Consider the following 24534-nt stretch of genomic DNA (forward strand, 5'->3'; position numbering starts at 1 on the left):
TCATGTTGATACACGCCAGAAACCAACACCACATTGTAAACCAATTATCCTTCGATTAAAAATAAATAATTTTTTTTAAAAAAAGGTATTTAAGACTACAGACTTTCTGAAAAGATCAGGTCCTTGCAGGATTAGCTAAAAATTTCTGATAAAACTGCACAGCCTGAGGGGCTCTGCGATCAGGAATGGTAAAAAAACCCAGCAAAGCTCAACTAGCCTGCACCTGTGGCAGGTATCACCAATGGATCCCTGACCACCCCCACCCCCGCCCCCCAGACTGGAGGAGGAACTGGCCCAGGGTCACGGGGAAGGTGAAGGGCTGGAGCCCAGGGTGAGCCTGCGGCATGCTCACTGTGGTCAGAGGGAGCACCGGCCCTCTCTGAGTCGGTGTCCTGACCCCCTCCCTGCACACAGGCTTTCCCTTCTCTAGGATCGTTTTCTGGGCCAAAGCAGTCAACAGCGCTGTCTTTGGCTGTGGCGCACCCAGGTGCTCATCAAGGCTCCAGGCCTTGATCTCTGCACTCTGGCCCAGCGCCAAGCCCCAGTCTCTGCCCTGAGAAAGGTTTCTCGAGAGAGCGGATTGTCCCTGGCCTTAGCTGACTGGAGGCAATGTGCCCAGGAGCCCCGTTCAGACTCCAGCCCCCGGCTCTGTGAGCCTCAGACTCGGAGGTGCCTGAGAGCCAGGCCTGGCTCTGGAGGGCACTCCTCCCAGCCCTCCGAGAGCAGAGGCCCCAGCCCCACACAGCTTCTCTTCCTTCTTAATGAACCAAGGATGGCAGGTGGTCCCCAGAGGCTGGTCGGCCCTGTGCCTAAGAGGGTTTCTGTGGGAGGACCCACATTAATAGACATTAGCCAGTCTGATGGGCTATTGACCGGGCTGCTAAAAGCCCTGTCAGGACAGGGATATTTATAATCCAGAGGCCATTGCTGTCTTTCAGCCCATTAGGCCAGCAGTCAGCCAAGGACAGGACTCTGATTTATGTGTGTGTGTGTGTGTGTGTGTGTGCGCGCGCGCGCATGTGTAGGTTCTAAATGGGGGCTTCCCAGGTGGTGCTAGGGGTAAAGAACCTGCCTGCCAATGCAGGAGATGTAAGAGATGTGGGTTCAATCCCTCAGGAAGATCCCCTGGAGGAGGGCATGGCAACCCACTCCAGTATTCTTGCCTGGAGAGTCCCCACGGACAGAGGAACCTGGAGGACTACGGTCCATAGGGTTGCAAAGAGTCGGACGCAATGAAGCGACTTAGTGCACACAGCACAGACTCTCATCAGAGGAGGCACGCCTGTCCTCCTCGTGGACGCCACGGAGCTGCTCAGCCCGGAGCCTCTGAGGGGCTGTCCTGGGGCAGAGGAAGTGGATGGGACTGTAGGACCCAGAAGGCAGGAGCCAGGTGGGGGGGACAGGAGAGGTGGTGGGGCTACTGTCGTGACCTTAGGGCTCACAGGGAACCTGCCTCTTGGTCAGCATCCTCACCTACAAAATGGCAAGGGCAGTAGAATCTCAGGGTGGAGGTGAGGATTAAACGGGTTCACACACACACAGTGCTTAGGACTCTGTCTCAGGAATCCCCTGGTGGCCAGTGGTTAGGACTCAGAGCTTTCATGGCCAAGGCCTGGGTTTGTATCCTGTTCAGGAAACTAAGATCCCACAAGCTGCGTGGCACGACCAAATGAAAAAAAAAAAAAAAGACTCTACCTGGTACATGGTGAGCTCTCAGGAAATTCACTAATATAAGTTCATCAGAGCTAATCACAACTAGCCAGTTTTATTGTTGCTCGGAACTCTGCAGGGGCCAGGATGTACTTAGTGAGGCCAAGGTGTCCCCAGTGAATGCACTCAAGCACATTATTACACCTATAAGGAACATGTTTGCAAGTATTTTTCTTTAGGAACCATAATTTCAAGAGTCATTTATGTGCCAGGCCCTGTGCTAGGGGCTCTGCTCAATTATTTAATTTCCCTCCAGCCACCCCAGGAAGGAGTGCAAGAATCCCCATTGAGAACGCAGAAGCTGGGGATAGGAAGGGTTGATAATCAGAGCCACTCCAACCACGGCAGAGCCGCGAGAACTGGGAATGCTTTCTCTCACTCATGGTCTGCCTCTTGCTATCGTCACACCATAGTTATGATCAGCATCAAGCAGGCCTTTCAGTGAGGGCCGACTATGTGCCAGATCTTATGTCCCATGCAAGTGGCGGCAGAAGATGAATTACTCATGATCTGTGCCCTCGAGGAGCTGCCAACCTGTGGAGGAGGCAGGATATAGTGCACTCAGGGCTCAGAGGCAGAAGAAATGCCCTGGGGGATCAATCAAAGAAGGCTTCCTGGAGGAGGATGCCTTTGAATTGGGCCTTAAAGAAAGACTTTGATCAGACTAGGTTGAAGGGGAGGCACTGCAAGTCAGAAAGGCTGGGCCATACACAGATAGGTTTTAAGTGGAGAGATCCTAAAGCAAACAGGAGGAAAGGTAGGCTGATGGGTAGGAAGGTAGAGAAGTCCAGACAGGAGGGGACAGGTCACCTTGCATAGAGAGAGATGCACATGGAGAGATGGACAAGTGGACAGATGAGACATGTCCTAACTAGAGTCGGTGAGACTTAGCCAGAGGGCTGCTCAGAGGAAACAGCTGAGGGGAAAAGAGGACAGGAGTGTTCCCTAATCTTGTGAATACATGTGCTGCTAAAATGCAAATCACGTTCCCAGGAGGATTTAGGGAACGCATCATTCATCAGCCCTCCTCTCACAGGCACAGAGGAGCCTGGGGAGGGTCCACTATAGACCCCACACCCAGGGCTGGAAGTGGTGGACAGCAGAGGCTATCTGGTAACCTTGCCTGGTCACCTCCAGAGGTGGGGAGCCCGCGTCCCCGCTAGGTGGCTTATTTCACTTTCAGACCTTGTTACAAACTGTGAGCAAACACTTCTTACTCGGAGCCTAGTATAGCTTCCCCGTGGCCCTCCCCACTCCCCTTACTCTCCACTTCTGGTTCCAGCTCTGTCCTTTGGACCCTGAAGGACACCTCCACCCCACGCCACCTCCCTGGTCCCAGGCCAGCTCCCTCCAGGCTGAACAGACCCTCAGAACTGGAAGAGACTTTCTCCCCCAAAGAAAAACAGTAAAACAGTCTAGCACACAACCTGCATCTCTCCATTTCTAGAAGGGGAAGCTGAGTATGGAGGGGACGGGTGTGTGCTGTGGGGGGCTCTGCGGTTTACGGCGTCAGCTGGGATGTGGATGGAGAGTTGTGGTGAGAAAGGCAGGACTTTGTGAGCAGGCAATGGGAGGGGGGTGGGTCCCAGGAGGGACGTGGCATGACGCAGGCTTAAGCAGGGTCTGGCTGGCCTCCAAGGGCACGGCAGTGAAGTGCCCCCCTCCCCTGCTCCCAGGCACCTGTTCACCACGCGTCCCTCCGGCCCCCAAGCCCACACCCTCCTCCGGCCTGGCCTACTCCCAGCGATGCTGCAGGGCTTGACCCCAGAGCTCTGCCTGTTCTTGCTGGCATTCCTCCTGACCTCCACACCTCACAGCAAAGTCTACCTCCCACCTGATCAGGTGGGTCTGCGGGAGGCCTGGTGCCAGGGTCCAAAGCCCAACCTGGCCTGTGCCCCAGGCTCAGGGCGGGCGTGTCCCCAGACCTTCCCATTGAGCCTTTGTTCCCTGAGTGCAGCCCCTGGTTGCCTAGGCTGCCAGCGCCACCCTGCAATGGGTTCACCCTGGGGCACAGGGCGGAAGAGAAAGGGACTGTGGAGTCACTCCCTTCGGGACACCTGACACCGCATGGCCAGCCTGGCCCTTCTGAGAATAAATCCCATACACGGTGGGAAAGCCAGGAATCTTCCAGTCCTGCGCGAAAATGAAGAATTCGCTAGCTTGTCCCTTCGTTCCCTCCTTTACTGACATTCTCTGTGCCTGGATGGGACTTAAACCCTGGTAACTGACAAGGAACCGACGTGAACCAGAGCCAAAACTCAGGAGTGCAGGTCGGCTGAATGAGGGTGGGGCCCCAGGACCATGCCCAGGTCTGGGTCCACACCTCTCCTGAGCAGGGTCCTTTAGACAGTTCCCTGAGCCTCGGCATCCTGATGCATATAATGGGGCAACACCTCCCATAAAATGGGTTAATAAAGGTGCAGCCTAAGCCCTGTCCCTGCTGACTACATGGAAATGGGCCCGCAGGCCTGTCTGCCCAGGTAAGCGCAGCACCGTGGGACCAGCACGGGTCCTTTTCCTATCTCAGCCTCTGCCTCCTGCTCCGTCACGCTGGATGTGGTTACTTAAGAAAATGTCAACCAAATGCAACACGTGGACCTTCTTGATGCTGATTCAAACAAACCCGGAGCAAAGAGGCATTTATGAGGCAATCAAGGGCTTCTTCACATAATAGGAAATTGCTGTGATCCTGGCATTGTGGTTATGTCACATTCTGTCAGTAACAGAAAATATTATTTTATAGAATTGCAAACTGAACTCTGGGGGTAAAATGACAGTCTGGGCTTTGCTTTAAAATATTTCAGGGAAAAAAAAGGGATGGATGAAGCAAGCATGACAAAGTCTTCAAAATTCTTGAGTCTGGGTGTGAAGAGTTCATGATATTGTTTTTCCCTACCTTTGTGTTTGAAAATTCTTTTTGTAACGATAAAAAAAAAAAAAAAAAGGAACTAGAATAGAGCCTGGCATCACCTGGGAGTCGAGACGCCAGATTTAACAAATAAAAAGAGGATACCTGGTAAAATTTGAATTTCAGATAAACAGCAAAGGATTTTTTAGAAGTTATGTTCCATGTAATACTTTACTTATGCTATAAAACTATTTGTGAAAATAGCTTGGCAGTTTCCTATAAAATGTAACATGTAACTACTTTATGATCCAGAGGTTGCACTCCTAGGCATTTATCCCAGAAAAATGGAATTTACTTATGTGCACACAGAACCCTGTATACAAATGTTTATAGTAGTTTCAGTCCTAACAGCTCCAAACTGGAAACAGTCCAGACGGCCTTCAACATCCAAGGGTTCAACAAACTGTGCAACCACACCACAGAACACTACTCGGCAATAAAAAAGAATAAGCAGCCGATACGTACAACCTGGATGGATCTCCAGAGAACTCACTGACTGAAGAAAGTTAAGCCCGAAGGCCTACATACTGCATGGTTCCATTTGTATGATATTCTTAAAAAGCAAATGTATAGAAACAGAACAGATTTGTTCAATCAGTGAAAACTGATAAGTACCAACTGTGAGTGCCCACGGGGTGATATATGGGGAAGCAAAGTACTGGTTCTCCCCAACCCCTCCCACACTGCAAATACATTAAGAAGTACTACCAGAAGGACACAAGTGACTCTGATTCAAAGTACTCAGGGCACGGTATCCCAAGAAAGCAATGTGCTATGGAATACAGAGTGAAAAGGAGAATGCTCTGGACATTTGGAGGAGGGTGGAAAAGTGACTATTCATGAACATGGCACACGTTTCCATTTACTGAGGCCGTCTTCATTATTAGCCTGTCCATGATGCTCTGTAATTTTCTCCTATTCAGTTTTGCTTATTAATTCCTGGGTATTTATTCTTCTCACTCTACTGGAAATATTTACATTTTTCTAAGCACTCTTGTTGCGTAAAAATGCAACTCTGACTTAGATTCTGATTTTTCATCCAGTCACCTTCCAAACACTTATTATTTTTCTAGTAATTTGACTCTGTGCTCTTCTGGTTTTCTATGTAGACAATCACATCAGTGAATAATATGGTTTTATTTCTTCCTTTTCAATCCTTATACCTTTAACTTATTTTTCTAGTCTTACTGCGCAGGCCAGCACCTTTTATGTTCTTTTTTTTTTGGGGGGCGGGGAGGGGGTTAGTTCCCTGACCGTGGGTCAAACCTGGGCCACGGTAGTGACAGCTCAGAGTCCTAACCGCTGGACAGCCAGGGAATTCCCTAAAGGGATGTTCCTTTTTCATGAGTGATGTTTGCACCATATTAACAAAGAGATCAAACATCACCAGTATCACCAAAAATGGGACAAACTGACCTCACGTGTCATATGACATAATGAACTGAGGATACAACATCACTTATTTAACATTCTTGCCAAAAACGTATAACATGAATCTAATCACAAGAAAACAATGGGTTAAATTCAATTTTAGCAACATCCTTCAAAACAGCTGGGCTTTACAGCTTTAAAATGTCAGTATTGAGAAATGAAGCAAACTAAGCAATCTAATGAGTAAACTGACAACGAAATACAATGCATGATCCTGGGTTACACTTGACCAGAAATAAAATTTGTTTACGCACACGTACAGAGAGAAAGATATTTAAAAAACAGTAAAGTAAATTTGGCAGAATTGACAAAAAGTAAATTTGACAAAAAGTAAATTTGGCAGAATCTTAACAACCAGTGAATCTTGGTGAAGGATAATCATTTATTCAACTATTTTTTGCAAATTTTCTGTAGGGTTGAGAGTCTTTCAAAACAAAAAGTTTAAAAAATTCTGTTTCCTAGAAGACAGGAGCCAGGTGGGGTGGGACAGGAGAGGCTGTGGTGCTCCTTCCCTCGTGGCTCAGTGGTAAGGAACCCACCTGCCCAGGCAGGAGACACGGATTCGACCCCGGATCTGGGAAGATCCCACGTGCTGCGGGGCAACTAAGCCCACGCATCACAGCCACCGAGCCTGTGCGCCCTGGAGCCCATGCTCCGCATCAGGAGAGGCCACCGCAGTGAGGAGTCCGAGCACCGCAACTGGAGAAAAGCCCGTGCCCAGCAACCCCGCACGGCAGAAGATAAATAAGTTTTTTAAAAATTCTGTTTCCTATGTTAGTGAAGATCCCTTTTCCTAGTGTGCAAAGACCTTTAATTCTGCTCATGAATGGACTGAATTCTGTGTGTGTGCGCACTCGATTACTGTAGTTGTGTCTGACTCTTTGCGACCCCAAGGACTGTAGCCTGCCAGGCTCCTCTGTCCGGGGGATTCTCCAGGCAAGAATTCTGGAGTGGATTGCCATTTCCTCCTCCTGGGGAACTTCCCAACTCAGGGATCAAACCCACGTCTCCTGCGACTCCTGCATTGGCAGGCAGATTCTTTACCACTCCCTGGGAAAGCCCAGGCTTTACCTGTGAAGCCCAATATAAGCATTGCTGCTACCGCTAAGTCACTTCAGTCGTGTCCGACTCTTAGCGACCCCATGGACCGCAGCCTACCAGGCTCCTGCGTCCATGGGATTTTCCAGGCAAGAGTACTGGAGTGGGGTGCCATTGCCTTCTCCAAATATAAGCATTAGTGCTGCACATTTCCCTTGAAGCACCACTTCCCTGCATCCCCATTTTACTGATATATTTCATTTTCATTCATGTCCAAGTATTTTTAAATTTCCATTTTGATTTCTTCTTTGATCTAGAAGTTATTTAGGAAGGTGTTTTTATTATTTTTTTCAGCCAGGCTGATTGGCATGAGGAATCTTAATTCCCTGACCAGTGATTGAACCTGTGCCCCCTGCAGTGGAAACATGGAGTCTTACTCAATGGACCACCAAGAAAGTCCCTAGAAAGGTGTTTTCAAACTTCTAAATGAATGAGAATTTAAAATTTCTCTTTTGTTATTGATTTCTAACTCAAGTGCATTGGGATCAGAAAACCTGATCTATGAATTCGTTTTATGTGTGGTTTCAACTTCTAAAGCCCTTTAGGACTCCAAGTCTGTTGTTTGTTTTTTCAGCTGATGCTTACTCACAGGGGCTTACATGCTTGGTAGCTCTCAGCTTATGAACTTCCCTAATCTTAATCTGTGGGAGTCCTGTTCACACTGAGATACTTTTCTCTGGAGAAACTTTCTATCTGCTTCTGTCGCAAACCAGAGGCACCACCAAGCCCTCCAAGTCCCTTCACAGATGCTGCCTCAAGGCAGAGACTCAGGATCCTGAAAAGATCTGCTGTTAAATTAATCTATATGAAACTGCCATTTTGGGGATCAAAGTCTGTTAAACATCAGCAATTGCATACGTCCCAACTTCTGCTGTCAATGATTGCCACAAGACAAGCCTGTTCTTCCTGTTCGCTTGCTGCTTACCTCTCCTTGGATTTCGCCTCAAGGTCCTTTTCTCTCTTGGAGAGAGGAGCTGGCTTTGGAGACTTCCCCAATGTCTCGTGAGCCCGGCAATGCATTTAATGTTATTCAGGAATGAATGAATTTGCAGTGGGGTGGAGGGTTGGTCATAGGAGTCCTAAACAACTGCAAGAAGCTGAAATAAGACACCAAGACTGAAGGGGTGAAATGACTCATTCTTGGTCACACAGCAGGGCTGGGACTTGAGCCCATGTATGGAATCCAAACTGAGGCTCCTTCTACCTTCCCTCTGTCCTATGCTGCCTCCAGAGAGCTGTGTGGGGCCGGGCCTAGCAGGCGTCCTTACCTGGTGCAAGGGGATGACGAGGAAGGCACCCCCGCCGGTACACTCAGTCACGACCGCGATGAAGTGGGGGTTCACAGCGCAGAAGTGATTGTCTTGGACGCTGTGGGTGATGGGCACGGAGTCGTAGCAGTTCTCCTTGCTGGCTGGTTTGCCAAAGACGTGGCGGAACTTGGAGCTCCGGTACTGGGGGTTCCATGACATCTGGGAGAGACAAATGGGACAGAAGAGACGTGAGGTTCGCCAGCTGAGAACAGGACATACGGAGTCTCACCTCCTCTCAAGGTGAGGGTGTGAGCAGAACAGTGGTCAGTTCTATGAGGACAGTGATGGGCTAGGAAAGGTACCCAGGTGAAAAGGCTAGAACTGCGGCTACTTGGAAGGGCCTGGTGAGATGGTGTACAAGTACTACTGACCCGTGTGCTTTTCATTCCTTCGAGTGCAAACACAAAAAAGCAGAAAAACTGGAGAGACCTCACCCCACCCCTTTCCTTATTCAGCACCTCACCAGAGAGCCCAGCCTCCCTACCCAGCCCCGCCCAGCCACGTGGGTTAACAACTGCATCCTCTGGAGCCAGCCTGCCTGGGGTTCCAATTCCAGTTCGGAGCTTACCAGTTGGGTGGGCAAATAACAATTTCTGAAGTCTCGGTTTGCTTATTTATAAAATGGGGATAAAGAAAGTATCTGTCTCAGATGCATCATGAGATTAAATGAGATGATACACTAAGATCCCTTGCTCAATAGTAATAATTACTACCACTACTATCATCCAGGCATCTTGACCTCCCCTCATCCAGCCTTCTATTTGTTCACTCAATATGTACTGAGCATCACAGCGTGACTAGGCCCTGTGCCGGACACTGGGGGTTTGGAGAGAGCAAGCCTGAGCCCAGCCTTACAGGAGAGAAGAGTCCCATGAGTGAGGCCATCAGGGGAGTCTGAGCCGCTGGGACGCAGTGTACCGTAGGTAATAATGGAGGTTTGTACGTGGCAGTCAGGAGGACTTGCTGCCCTCAGAGGAAGTGACACGTGAGCTGTGATTTGAAGGATGAGGAGTTGGCCGTGTAAGCTAGACCAGGGTAAGCTGGGAAAAAGGTGTCCTAGGCAGATGGAACAGCCCGAGCAAAGGCCCTGAAACAGAGGCCAACATGGAATGTTTGGAGAACTACATATGCTATATATGTAAGATTAGCAAGATGCTAAAAAGAAAAATAAACACACACACACACACACGTATCCATGTAAACTGGATGATGTGAACGAGAACAGACGCTGGAGGGGTAAGCAGGGCTATGTCATGAATGGCCCATAAGAGGACCCAGGGTTCATGAGTGGCCAGATCAACAGGGCCGTGTGGCCTCCTCTTGCCCCTGCTGAGGCTCAGTTCAAACCCCTTCCTCTTGGTCTTGTTGACTCACTGGGCCCTCCCGCCCTCTCTCCCCCTGCAGCCAGAAGGACTGTTCTGCACAGCAAGCCTGGCTGTATTCCTCCCACCAGGCCCCCACCTCAGAGCTCCCTTCGATGCTTCCCATTCACTGCTGCTTCATAGGATCAAGGCCAAACTCAGCTTGGGTGTCACCCCATATGCCAAGATTCCCTTTTCCTTGCTCATCTTCTAAACAGCACCTTCCAGATAAAGACCACCACCCAGTCTCCCTGGTACCTACTCCTGCATCTTCGGTCCTCTGGGCCTTCACCCGTGTCTTTCCCTCTGCGTGGCCTGCTCTTCCCAGGCCCCTGGAGTCTGCACTCGTCTCTCCTCTCCCCCAGCTCCCTCCCAGGCGGCCTCCACCAAAGCCAGATTGAGCAGCAGAGATCTCATTCTCCTGTCTCTCCTCCCTGCTCTGAATTGGAGCTTGGGGTCAGGGCTCCTCTACCAGCCTGGAGGTTCCTCAGCGGAAGGCCTGGGGCGGCCCCAGGAATGCCCGGCACAGTGCTTTGCCCACCCCATGCTCCCAGGCACTTCCCAGGGGAAGGCAAGTTTGACTGAGAGGTCAAGACAGGGCTGGTGCGGGCCCAGCCTGGGTAGTCTGCCCCTGACGCTCTTCTCTGTGCTCATTCCAAAGGCACAAAATCAGACTGTTGACCTCAGGAGGTCACAGTGATCAGGGGCCTGACACATGAGCCAACCCCTTATACAGCACTAGGTAGCCCATCAGCCTCATGGCAGGAGGTCTGTCCTGTGAAGCTCAGACATTTCAACCCTCCTTTCGGGAGCTTTGCCCAAAACCCTGATGGCATTTGCTAGAGCTACAGGGAGCAGCAAAGAACGCAGGGACTGCTTAATTAATGCCCATTTGATCCCAGAAAGGATGCGAGAAGCCTTACAGAAATAGAAAGAACACAGGTAGAAGGAAATAAAAAGAAAAAGCCATGGTGAGGAAATGGGCACAGAGGGAAAATGCAGAAAGAAAGAGATCACTAGGAAAGTAGGAGGAGCAAAGCTATGAATGTGGGTTACCCGATCCCGTACACAGAGGAGGCGGGCCTGGGGGATTTGTGTCTGAGCTTCCTAGCAGTCAATTTGGCAAGGAAACAAAATCAAAAAGGGATTTATTTACTCAGTGCCTGTAAGACAAATGCCATCATTTGCTAAGGAGCCACACGGCTCTTCTCTGCACTGGGTCCCGAGAGAAATAAGTCCTATAGATTGTCCTAGGAAGGAAGAGCAAAGATAACGGTCTCCCTTCAGTTCAGTTCAGTAGCTCAGTCATGTCCAACTCTTTGCGACCCCATGGACTGCAGCACGCCAGGCTTCCCTGTCCATCAGCAAGTCCTGGAGCTTGCTCAAACTCATGTCCATTAAGTTGGTGATGCCATCCAACCATCTCATCCTTTGTCATCCCCTTCTCCTCCCACCTTCAATTTTTCCCAGCATCAGGGTCTTTTCCAATGAGTCGGTTCTTCGCATCAGGTGGCCAAAGTATTGGAGTTTCAGCTTCAGCGTCAGTCCTTCCAATGAATATTCAGGACTGATTTCCTTTAGGATGGACTGGTTGGATCTCTTTTCAGTCCAAAGGACTCTAAAGAGTCTTCTCCAACACCGCAGTTCAAAAGCATCAATAGATTCAAGGGATTAGATATGATAGACAGAGTGCCTGAATAACTATGGATGGAGGTTCGTGACATTGTACAGGAGGCAGGGATCAAGACCATCTCCAAGAAAAAGAAATGCAAACAAGCAAGAATAGCAAGGAGAGGTAAGAAAGCCTTCCTCAGAGATCAATGCAAAGAAATTGAGGAAAACAATAGAATGGGAAAGACTAGAGATCTCTTCAAGAAAATCAGAGATACCAAGGGGACATTTCATGCAAAGATGGGCTCAATAAAGGACAGACATGGTATGGACCTAACAGAAGCAGAAGATATTAAGAAGAAGTGGCAAGAATACACAGAAGAAGTATACAAGAAAGATCTTTACAACGCAGATAATCACGGTGGTGTGATCACTCACCTAGAGCCAGACATCCTAGAATGCGAAGTCAAGTGGGTGGGCCTTAGGAAGCATCAATATGAAGAAAGCTAGTGGAGGTGATGGAATTCCAGTTGAGTTATTTCAAATCCTAAAAGATGATGGTGTGAAAGTGCTGCACTCAATATGCCAGCAAACTTGGAAAACTCAGCAGTGGCCACAGGACTGGAAAAGGTCAGTTTTCATTCCAATCCCAAAGAAAGGCAGTCCCAAAGAATGGTCAAACTACTGCACAATTGCACCATTCTCACCCGCTAGCAAAGTAATGCTCAAAATTCTCCAAACCAGGCTTCAACAGTACATGAACCGCGAACTTCCAGATGTTCAAGCTTTTTTTTAGAAAAGGCAGAGGAACCAGAGATCAAATTGCCAACATCCGCTGGATCATCGAAAAAGCAAGAGGGTTCCAGAAAAACATCTGCTTCTGCTTTATTGACTATGCCAAAGCCTTTGACTGTGTGGATCACCACAAGCTGTAACTCTTAAAGAGACGGGAATACCAGACCACCTGACCTGACTCCTGAGAAATCTGTATGCAGGTCAGGAAGCAACAGTTAGAATTGGACATGGAACAACAGACTGGTTCCAAACTGGGAAAGGAGTACATCAGGGCTGTATATTGTCACCCTGCTTATTTAACTTATATGCAGAGTACATCATGAGAAATGCTGGGCTGGAAGAAGCACAAGCTGGAATCAAGATTGCTGGGAGAAATATCAATAACCTCAGATATGCAGATGACACCACCCTTATGGCAGAAAGCGAAGAACTAAAGAGCCTCTTGATGAAAGTGAAATAGGAGAGTGAAAAAGTTGGCTTAAAGCTCAACATTCAGAAAACTAAGATCATGGCATCTGGCCCCATCAGTTCATGGCAAACAGATGGGGAAACAATGGAAACAGTGTCAAACTTAATTTTTTGGGGCTCCAAAATCACTGCAGATGGTGACTGCAGCCAGAAACTAAAAGACACTTGCTCCTTGGAAGAAAAGTTATGACCAACCTAGACAGCATATTAAAAAGCAGAGACATTACTTTGCCAACAAAGGTCCGTCTAGTCAAAGCTGTGGTTTTTCCAGTAGTCATGTATGGATGCAAGAGTTGGACTATAAAGAAAGCTGAGTGCTGAAGAATTGATGCTTTTGAACTGTGGTGTTGGAGAAGACTCTTGAGAGTCCCTTGGACTGCAAGGAGATCCAACCAGTCCATCCTAAAGGAAATCAGTCCTGAATATTCATTGGAAGGACTGATGCTGAAGCTGAAACTCCAATACTTTGGCCACCTGATGCGAAGAACTGACTTACTGGAAAAGATCCTGATGCTGAGAAAAATTGAAGGTGGGAGGAGAAGGGGATGACAGAGGATGAGATGGTTGGATGGCATCACCAACCTGATGGACATGAGTTTGAGCAAGCTCCGGACTTGGTGATGGACAGGGAAGCCTGGCATGCTGCAGTCCACGGGGTCGCAAAGAGTCGGATACGACTAAGGGACTGAACTGAACTGAACTGAACTGATGAAATATTGCTCTTTACGGCATCGGACTTTACTTCCATCACCAGTCACATCTACAACTGGGTGTTGTTTTTGTTTTGGCTCTGTCTCTTCATTCTTTCTGGAGTTATTTCTCCACAGATCTCCAGTAGTATATTGGGCACCTACCAACCTGGGGAGTTCATCTTCCAGTGTCCTATCTTTTTGCACTTTCATACCGTTCATGGGGTTCTCAAGGCAAGAATACTGAAGTGGTTTTGCCATTCCCTTTTCCAGTGGGCCACGTTTTGTCAGAACTCTTCATCATGACCCGTCTGTCTTGGGTGGCCCCACACGGCATGGCTCATAGTTTCACTGAGTTAGACAAGGCTGTGGTCCATGTGATCAGGTTGGTTAGTTTTCTGTGATTGTGGTTTTCATTCTGTCTACCCTCTGATGGAGAAGGATAAGAGGCTTTTGGAAGCTTTCCATAGGAGAGACTGACTGAAGGGGAAACTGGGTCTTGTTCTGATGGGTGGGGCCATACTCAGTAAATCTTTAATGCAATTTTCTGTTGATGGGCGGGGCTGTGTTCCCTCCCTGTTATTTGACCTGAGGCCAAACTATGGTGGAGGTGATGAAGACAATGGCGACCTCCTTCCAAAGGTCCCTGCAGCAGGCCACACCTCCACCAGGGACTCCTGGACACTCACGGGCAATCCTGGGTCAGTCTCTGTGGGGTCACTGCTCCTTTCTCCTGGGTCCTGGTGCGTACAAGGCTTGTCTGTGCCCTCCAAAAGTCTGTTTCCCCAGTCCTGTGTAAGTTCTGGCAGCTCTGTGGTGGGGTTAATGGCGACCTCCACCAAGAGGGCTTATGCCATACCCAGGTCTGCCGCACCCAGAGCCTGTCCCTGCGGCAGACCACCGCTGACCCATCCCTCCTCAGGAGACGCTCAGACACCGTCTATCTCGGTCTCTGTGGGGTCCCTGCGTCCTGGTGCGCACACGGTTGGTTTGAGCCCTCTGAGCGTCCCTGGCGGGAATGGGGTTTGATTCTAAACGCGAATTCGCCCCTCCTACCGTCTTGCCGGGGCTTCTCCTTTGCCCTTGGACGTGGGGTATCTCCTCACAGCTGCTCCAGCACCTACCGTCTTACCGGGGCTTCTCCTTTGCCCTGGAACGAGGGGTATCACCTTAAAGTTGCTCCCGTGCCTCGCAGCCGCCACTGTGGCGGCCCGCAGGTGATTAGTGCAGCTGAGGAGTTGCCTGGGGCCTGGGCTGGGGGCAGCAATGTAGGCCGGAGTCAGCAGGCTCAGCTCCTGGCCCACACCCCGGCCTGGAGCAGCAGTCGGGGAGGGAGGGGCATCTGCCTGTGGCCCTGATGCTCACCAGACACTCCATCACTCTCCTTATATCCCGGCCGCCCTGCAGTCAGTCCTAGCCTGGGCTTCTCAGGTGGCTCCGTGGTAAAGAATCCGTCTGCCAGTGCAGGAGAGGCAAGAAACTCAGCTTCAATCCTAGGGTCAGGAAGATTCCCTGGAGAAGGGAATGGCAACCCACTCCAGTATTCTTGCCTGGGAAATTCCACGGCCAGAGGAGCCTGGTGGGCTATAGTCCATGGGGTGGCAGAGAGTCGGACGCAACTGAACACATTCGTCCTAGCCAGTGGATCGTGGGCGGACGTGATATGTCACCCGCCTGTGGCCCTCCAGAACTCTCGTCCTCGGCTGGAGGGATGAGGAGGCCACAGGTTCCAGATGGTGCAGCTTCCCTCATCCTGAGTCCCCCAGGCACTCTGTGAAGACGGTACCTCTTGCCAACTGACTCATGGTGGACACACAGCGCGACAGAGAATTAAACTTGCAGAGTGAGCCACTGAGACACAGCAGAGGTATCTGTCACCGACCATAGCCTACCGCTGGTGGCTACCGGGCTTCCCTGTGGCTCAGCTGGGAAAGAATCCGCCTGCAATGCGGGAGACCTGGGTTCGATCCCTGGGTTGGGAAGATCCCCTGGAGAAGGGAAAGGCTACCCACTCCAGTATTCTGGCCTGGAGAATTCCACGGACTGTATAGTCCATGGGGTGGAAAAGCATTGGATACGACTGAGCGACTTTCACTTTCACTATAGCCTCCCACTCCTGGCTAACACACAGGGCTGGATGTGACTCAGTGACTGAATTCACAACGGGCACTGCTCCTGCGTGCATGTATTTGTCAGGTCACGAGTGAGTTTCAGGATGCAGCAATTCAGAAAGCAGGAGTTTTACTTTCCCCACAAGCAGGTACTTGCCTGGAAATGAGCACTACAGTGGGCCCTCAGCACTGCGAGGCCGCTGCCCACAGGCTGGGCCAGAGCCCAGATCTGGGCCAGGTCTACCCCGTGTCACTTGTCCTGTCCTGCCTAGTCCCATCCAGCTGGGCCCACATCAAAGCCGTGGCAGGCCTTCTCAGGTGGAGCGGGCCAGCCCCCCGGGGCACAAAGCAGGCGGTGGCTCCTGCTGCTGCTGCTATCCCAAGGGTGCTGAGCGGGCCAGATGCCACCGGGTTAGGCTCTTTGGGCTGTGAATTCCCTGCCCTGCAAAAAGATTAGTCATCACCGGGTTTAACATCCCACTGAGGGTTTTTTAGGGAAAAAAAAAAAAAAAAACTTTTTATTTTTTGGCTGGCCATGCAGCATGCGGGATCTTAGTTCCCTGGCCAGGGCTTGAACTCACAACCCCCGCACTGGGAGCACGGAGTCCTAACCACTGGACCACCCGGGAGTCTCCATTGAGATTATCTCTTAATGCCTGGCAGTGGAACAGCTCGATGCCCTTACAACCCTCCTGAGGCCTGTCGTCCTCATTTGGTGCTGAGGAGGCGACTTGACCGAGATCACAGCAGTAGGAGCAGGGGAGTGGGTAAGCAGAAGCCACGACCTGGTCTAGATGCTGCTCTTCTGAACTCCTGCTCCTCTGGGACTTTTGAGAGAGGTGGAGACATAGATAGGGCACAGAGACCCAGAGATTGTCCTGCCTGGCCCCAAGGGCCTGTCTTCCCAGCCCAGCCCTGAATCATTGCAGGACAAGGGTTAGCTGCAGGGTGGCTGAAACCGAACCCAAACTGGGTGTGGTTCAAAGCAGCATAGCAGATTATTCATTAATGGTGCTGATTCTGGCTTCAGGGAGAGAATGAAATTACTTGATTTGGTCTTTGAATGTCAGGGGTGGGGAGGGTTATCCACCTGTTCCAGGCTACTACTGTCCCCTTAGTAAGCTTATGTTCCACATCTAATATTTGGAATTACATTTTATTCTTTCCCTTCAAACCCAACCTTGTGGTCATCAAGCTGCCTCCAGACACACCTCCTGGGAAGGTATGAATCACATTTAACTTCAGCCACAATTAATAGAAGGAGATTAGAATCAAAAGTTTCTTAGCTTCACAAAGTGAAAAAAGATGATCATAACTGTAGTTGAAGGTGATCTACAAAGACCAAGAATGAACACAATACCGAGAATTAACACTAATTATAGATAGGTCCCATATCTTGACTTCAATCCTGGGTTGACAGTTATGGAACAGGAAGGAAGAGGGCAGGGCACAACCTTTGAAATAATGTCATAGCCCGAGGGCACAGCATAAACGGATTAGAACCAAATGGGTCCAAGACGGCAGACAAGTCAACCTGACTAGACCTTGATCCTCAGGATACCCTCACTACCATGTCAGCAAGCTAGCTGACACACCCAGAGGTGCCATGACAATCATCAAAGACCAAAAAGTGGGCAGGGGCCCAACCCCCGACGTCCACACCCTTTCCCCAAAATAGCTGGAATAATCCTCCTACTCATCAACCTATGAAATTACTCAGCCCATAAAAGCTAACCACACCACGTCTTGAGGCTGCACTCACCCTCTGCAACGGCCCACACTCCGTGGAGTGCGTTTCTCTCTGAATAAAAGCCGCTTCTCACCCATCAGTTTGTCTCTCGCTGAATTCTTTCTGAGATGAGACGTCAAGAACCTGAGCTTCATTTGGCTCTGAAACCAGGCCTGTGATCGCAGTTGGAAGGCCATGGGTTTTGACTGGGTTCAAGTTCCATCTACTTCGTTTTGGCGGGGCTGGAATCCCAGCACATGGGTTCAAGCCCCATTCTGAGGTAAACGGTTTCAGCTTTCCATCACAGAGTTTATTTTGATCCTGGCTTTGACCCTAAACTTGACAGGAAGCTTCTAATTCACTCTCTAATTCCTTTCTAATTCACCCTCTCAGATCCCCCACCCTCACCCCCAGGACGGGGTGAGATATCTGGTTCAGGAAGCCAAGGCCCCCCTTGCTGTCAGGACAGGTCTCTGCCTAACCATGGAGCCCTCCTTTATTACCAGGCAGAAAGGAGAACCCACAGGTCTCAGCTACTTCTCCCAATAAGACTTCTGTCCATCTGAAGCCAGGCCCTGGCTTAGCTGTCACCTCTTGGCACCGGCTGTCTTTATTTTTGCCTACAACAGGCCGGTGACAGGGTCTGAAGTGATGCGGGAGGGCGGTGGGGTGGGGCGGGGTGGGGCAGAATCCAGGGAACTGGGACCTCAGGGTCTCACCCCACAGGCTTTTCTTCCCTCTTTCGAGGCAAGTAGAGTCCTTGTTGCTCCCCACAGAGGCAGGGACACCAGTTGTTCTGGTTTGTCCAGGTTGGGGTGTGGGGTGGGTATTCCTGGGACACAGGGCTCTCAGTGCTAAAATCAGGAAACTGTTGGACAAACAGGGAAAAGTTGGTCAGCTTGCCACCTACCATAGAGGCCTGCAGAAAACTTCTGTCCTGTTCATATGCCACGATTCTACTATAAGTCACGAGTAGCCTTGACTCTGACAACTTGCCTATGAGACAGAAGGCTCCAGAATGACTTCTTAAAGAGCCTGTCATACTGAATCAAAGAACAGAGCATCTCAAAGCAGAAAAAGCCAAGGTCTGTGAAGAGAGGTGAATACGCGTGCATGCCTGCATACTCAGTTGTGTTCCCACTCTCTGCCACCCCATGGACTGTAGCTCCTCGACCCATGGGATTTCCCAGGCAAAAATACCGGAATGGGTTTTGCCATTTCTCCAGGGGATCTTTCCGACCCAGGGATGGAACCTGAGTTGCCTGCATTGGCAGGCAGGTTCTTTACCACTGAGCATCAGGGAATCATTTAATTCGATCAGCAGATTCATCCATTCATACTGACTTAGTGCTTATTCTGTGCCAGTCCGAGGCTGAGTGCGGGGGTAAGGGGGCAGTTCAGTCACTGTTCTCCCCCTGTGTGTACTTCTCAGGGACGTGGCTGAGAGCAGGAAAGAATGAGAGGCCGCGATCTCAACAGGATGCTAAAGCACGGGGCAGTGGTTTGCAATTTTGAACGCACATCAGACTCACTTAAGTCAGATCATCCGGTGAGGGACCCCAGCACCAGCTCTGCCCAACATGGGAGTCTTTAATCACACATGGCTTCTAAATTAAAGTTAAAATCAACTAAAATGAATTAAAATGTAAAACTGGCTCCTCAGTTGCACCAGGAACATTTCCATTGCTCGGCAGTCACACACAGCTGCCAGGTACCCAGCTGAACAATATAACTAGAGAACACGTCCACTGTGCCTGTGTGACCTGGGGCCAGCTACTTAACACGTCTATTTCTCACTAGCAAAATCAAGCATAACAACAAATAACAGCTAACACATTGCTTACTGTATGTGAAGTATGTTCCAGGTACTAACTTGATCCTCACCAGGTAAGTATAGCTGTTAGGGACCCGTTGACTGGAGCTGCCCTCCCTGGCCAGGCAGGATACTGTTATCTCACAAGAGGAGGGCCCAGCAAGGAACATGCTACCTCCAGACTGCAGAAACCAGGGGGGCCCAAAATATAATATACCCTACCAACCTCCCAGAAGCCTTTGCATATCTGGTTTCCATCTTGGCTGAGAGATGCAGGTGACACGAGGAAGGACCTTGAGTCAGACCAAACACGGGCACAAGGAAGATGACTGCCTGGAGACAACCCAGAAACTAAGCTTTACCATAATACCTGAGCCTGCCATCCATGTGGCAGAGCGGTTCTCCTGGGCCCCCTCACCCCACGCCTCTCCCTTTAGGGGCCCCTTTCCAATAAAGTCTTCTGCTTTCTCAGCACATGTATTTCCTGGGACAATTTATTTTTGAGTGTTAGACAAGAGCCCACTCTTGGGCTCTGGAAGGGGTCCCAGAGCAACATTATTATCACCCCATTATTACAGATGAGAAAACTGGGGCACAGACAGGTTAAGTAATGTGCCCAAAATCATGCAGCAAGTAAACGGATGAGCTGGAATCCAGAACCCAGTTGAGTCCTGGGTCCACACTCTCCCATTGGGCTGCCCCGACAACTAGAAAAGATAATCCATAGAGTACATGGACCAATGCCAGTGCACATCGTTCCCAGCAGATGTTTGCTGTGAATGTTAGGGGAACCATTGACTGAAACTGCCCACACTGGCTAGGTACCATAGTAACCACTTGCATGAGTTGTCTTAAACAGGAGGTCCTGGTAAGGAACGTGGAACTAACAAACTACTACCAACTGGAAGAATTCGGGAAAGGTCAAAAGGAGAGAGGAGACGCCAGTCCTACCAGCCTCCCAGAATTATTCTTACTGGAATTTATCTTGGCTGGCAGATGTGAAAATTGAGACTATTCACCTGATGTGAAGAACTGACTTGTTGGAAAAGACTCTGGTGCTGGGAAAGATCAAAAGCAGGAGGAGAAGGTGATGACAGAGGATGAGATGGTTGGATGGCATCAGCGACTCAAGGGACATGAACTGGGGCAAACTCCAGGAGGTGGTGAAGGACAGGGAAGCCTGCTGCAGTCCATGGAGTCGCAAAGAGTTGGACGTGACTGAGCGACTGAACAACAAAATGTGATTTAGTACACAACGGGTACGTGCTGAGGGCCCAACATTTTGGGGATGTGAGTAAAAAATCCCAAACCAGAAAGGGCAGAGCAGCCTGCTGGTGCAGAGTTCTGACCCTCAGTAATCATCACACTGATGAACCACATGAAAAGCTAACGACCCCTGTAGATCCAGAAGAACCTGGAGAGGAAAGGCATATATTCACCCGTGTCTCTGGCCGCACTCTCTAGGGTACAAAAGCCTGCAGCCTCCTAGACTTCCCCTTAGCTCCAACAGGCAGATTCAAACACTTTTTAATCTTGGAGGTGAGGGAATGCAGAAACAAAGGAGACGCAGTCAAACAACAGCACGGTGATAAAGAGTTCTGGTTCCTCCTTAAGGGATATACGCAACAATATATCTCTGGGCTCTCAACAGGAACTAAGGCCCCCCCTACCTAGATGAACCAACTTTTAGGCTGAGCACAAGATTCCTGGAACATCACTCAGTTGCCTCACCACCAACCAATCAGAAGAAAGTCACATACCCTGAAGCCCTCACCCTAAATGTTGCCTATAAAAACTATCCCCCAAACACCACGAGGCAATTTGGGTCTTTTGAGCAAGGACCACCCATTCTCCTTGCTTGTCCCTGTAAGAAACCTTTCTCTGCTCCAAATTCTGACTTCTCAGTTCATCTGGCCTCACTGTGCATTGGGCACGTTGACTTGGGTCTGGTAGCAGAGGCCAGCAGCCTAGTTCGTCCCTGTGCTGAGGGGACCAAGGCTCTTGGTGGGAGTGGGAGAGGAGGGTGGAAGGGCAGAGGAAGCCCTTTGGTTCTCTCCATGGGCACAGCCAGGGCTTCCCTGATGTGGTTCAGTGGTAACACATCTGCCTGCAGTGCAGGAGACCCAGGTTTGATCCCTAGGTAGGGAAGATCCCCTGGAGAAGGCAATGGCAACCCACCCCAGTATTCTTGCCAGGAGAATTCCATGGACAGAGGAACCTGGCGGGACTACAGTTCATGGGGTTGCAGAGTCAGACACGAGTGAGTTACTAACACTTTCACTTTCACACGGGCACAGCCCAGGCCGGAAAGCAGAAAGATGCTGCCTGGGGACGATTCCCTCACCAGCCAGTCCTCAGCTGCCCGGCTTCAACAGCAGTGGAGGCTGAGCAGCAGCCAGCGTGGAGACACAGTCCTGTCCCCAGGTTCTCTTTCCTCGAGCACCCTCCCGCCTCTGCCTTTCTCACCAGCTCTGCGGTCCTTCTGGTCCACACAGATGCCTCCCCGCAGGCCCACAGGAAATACAGATGGAGACAGAGAGAGCCAAGAATGCCTTTTTCCTCTTGATGAGATTAGGCCTGAGCTAGTGCCTCCTCCAGACATCTGACACTGCCCAGAGCCAGGTTCCTGGGCCCCGAGGGCGAGCAGAGCACCTCCTGAGATGACCCAGCCTCCTGGCCCCACGGCGCCCTTGCTCTTGACCCTTCGCTTAAGCTGTGCAAGGCCTGGCCAGCCTTTTTTCTCATTGACTCTGTTTCTCCTCCACCCCAGCCCAGGCCTCGTACCCTGCCCCCACCCTAACCCTGTCATTTCCCTTAAGAGCTCCCCCTACCCCCGCCTCACAGATCACCTCCGTCCTCAGGATAAAGCCCTCTGCTAGACTTGCGTTTTGAGGCCCCTGCTCATTTCCTGACAGCCTTCCCCTCTGCTCCACACACCTGCCCTTTGAGCCACACTGGTTTATCTGAGCTCCCCTCAAAGTGTTGGCTTTCCCAGACACCCGTCTTTGCTCACACCCCTTCCCTCGGCCTAGAGCCAAGTCAGCCCAGGTAATGCCAAGGCTGGCCCTCAGCTGGGTTCCTAGGATGCCCCCTCCTCTCATTCCACATTCCTGGGCTGGCTCAAATAGGACTGCCCCCAGGGAGCCTCCCAAGTCCAAGGCCTGGGCAGTCTCTCGAGCCCATGAGGACCCCATCCTGATACTCGGGGAGGGGAAGAGGAGGCACCTGGTTCAAATCCTGGATCTCCATTTGTCCTTGGGTCTGCCTGCAATGTGGGAGACCCTGGTTTGATCCCTGTTTTGGGAAGATCCCCTGCAGAAGGGAATGGCAACCCTCTCCAGTATTCTTGCCTGGAGAATTCCATGGACAGAGGAGCCTGGTGGGCTACAGTCCATGGGGTCGCAGAGAGTCAGACATGACTGAGTGACTAACACGCACGTCTCCCTCACGGGGCCTTGTCTAGGATTAAAGGAGGTAACAGACGTAAAATGTCTTGCCTGAGTCTGGTACTGTAATTGGACACAAGTTCTTGTGCCCGACGCGTGGTGAGGACAAACCAACTCAAAGTACGGAAACACTGGAGTTTGGAAGAAAGAAAGTTTAATTGCAGCGCCAAGCAAGGTGCTCATGCTCAAAAATCCCAAACTCCCCAATGGTTCTGGGGGAGGAGATTTTAATAGGAAAAATTGGGTGTGAGGGCTGCAGGGTGCGTGACTTTTTTCTGATTGGTTGGTGGTGTTCCAGCAATCTTGGGTCCAGTCTGAAGTTTCCATCCTTCTCCTGGGTGGGGGCCTCAGTTCCCACAGAAGAGCACAAAGGCTCTTCCGCTGAGGAGGAACCTGGACCCTGCTTTAATCGCTACTCTACAGCTAATTTTTCTTTTTTAAATAGTTATTCATTTGGCCGGGCCAGGTCTTAGTTACTACATACAGGGTCTTCGATCTCCGTTGCGGCTTGCGGGATTTGTAGGCGCGGCATGTGGAATCTTTAGTTGCAGCCCGTGTGATCTAACTCCCTGACCAGGGGTCAAGCCCAGGCCCCCTGCACTGGGAGCTGGGAGTCTAAAGCACTGCACTCTAGTTTCCTGATCATTTCTCCTTTGTTTCTGAATTCCTTATTTCCCTAATTAATAGCTTTTTGCATCTGCCCTTTGGAACTCTGGGAAGATCTAGGAGACTGAAGCCTTTATCCTACAAAGAAGAAATGGGGAAGCCAGGAAGGCTTTTGGTGAGACCCGGGGGGCCTCACAGGGTCCTACTTGGCTTCAGTACTAAGAAGAAGCTCAGCTGATGGATGTTTCATTCCATCTCCTCTGTTCTGTTCCCTGTGTTCCTTCCTTCTTTCATCCAAGCCATCCAAGCCCAAATGGTCCTCTCCCTTCAGCTCTGGCCACCCACAGGCCAGACCCCACAGGCGGGTACCCAGGAGGAGATGCCCTAGCTGCTCTTCTGAGCGCTCACGCACTCCACAGGCCTCTCCCGAACACCCTCTCTCTGGGCACTGGGAGCCGGGGATGGGCCCTGTCACTTCCACAGGAGGTTTGCTGGTCAGGCTGGAGAGTCCTAATTCTGATGCCAATTTGCTACATGACCTTGGGCAAACCTGTCCCCTCTTGGGTTCTGTGTGTCTACTCATAAAAAGGTAATGCCTCTGCCCTACCCACCTGTTAGAACCATTCATTGAGGGTTCTGCAGCCTGTAGGCGCCAGACCCGGAGGCCGTGAGGGCATTGGGACTGTGAGCCTGGCTGCTACCCCAGTCCTCATAGCTGTTCCTACCTTGACCTCTGGAGATAGAGAGCAGGGCTGCTTCCTGTCTGTTCCCCCTGGCCAGGCCCCAACCCAAACTCCACAAAGATTTATTGCCCCACAATTTCCTTATCTGGGAGTTTCGAGAGACAAGGGTCACAGAGACTTTTTAAAGATGCCTCCTGGAGGTTGAAAATCTGGTAGCTTCACTTCCTGCTCAACTGTCCACCCTCTGGCAGAGCCTCTGGACCTGTCTTTGGACAGAGAGGGACACCGAGACCCAGAGAGGGAAAATGCCGCATTCAGAGCCCCACGGTGACTCTGGGGGAGGGCTGAAGCAGCCCCATCCTGGGATGGGCACCCAGCCAGGGGGCCTAAACTCTGTGGTCAGGGATCTGGGGCCCAGAGTGAGTCCAGGTAGCATCCCTGGGACCCTCTCTGAGCCCTGCCTGCACCAGATGCTGTAGGACAGAGGCAGGAACAGTGCTTACCCCGCCGGGAGCCCAGACTGAAGGGGAAGGCCAGCGAGCTCAGTTCAGGGCAGTGGGGAGACTGAAACCCGGTGAGGGGGTGAGGACCACCAGGAGGCTGTTTGATCCCAGCTTTCAAGGCTGAGCAGAGCGAGCCCAGGACACAGCAGGGCCCGCGCTGCAGCAGGAGGGCTCAGTGAGGGCGGAGCAGGGCTCACGGGGCGGGATGGGCAGGCAAAGACATCTTCAGGGCACCTGAGGGTCCAGTTCAGCTGGGGCCTGC

General features: G+C 50.8%; 1 protein-coding gene across 4 annotated transcripts in view; it reads right to left on the reverse strand.

Moving 5' to 3' along the window:
* Positions 1-24534, reverse strand: part of CORO2A (coronin 2A) — a 61199-nt gene that overhangs the window by 15899 nt on the left and 20766 nt on the right. For all 4 annotated transcript variants that reach the window (XM_061132702.1, XM_061132701.1, XM_061132703.1 and 1 more), the window contains exon 2: positions 8416-8616. In XM_061132702.1, the coding sequence (XP_060988685.1) occupies positions 8416-8616 (201 nt within the window). The remainder of the gene's footprint in view (positions 1-8415; positions 8617-24534) is intronic.

The sequence above is a fragment of the Dama dama genome, chromosome 29 (genome assembly GCF_033118175.1).
Source record: "Dama dama isolate Ldn47 chromosome 29, ASM3311817v1, whole genome shotgun sequence".
NCBI classification, from domain to species: Eukaryota; Metazoa; Chordata; class Mammalia; order Artiodactyla; family Cervidae; genus Dama; species Dama dama.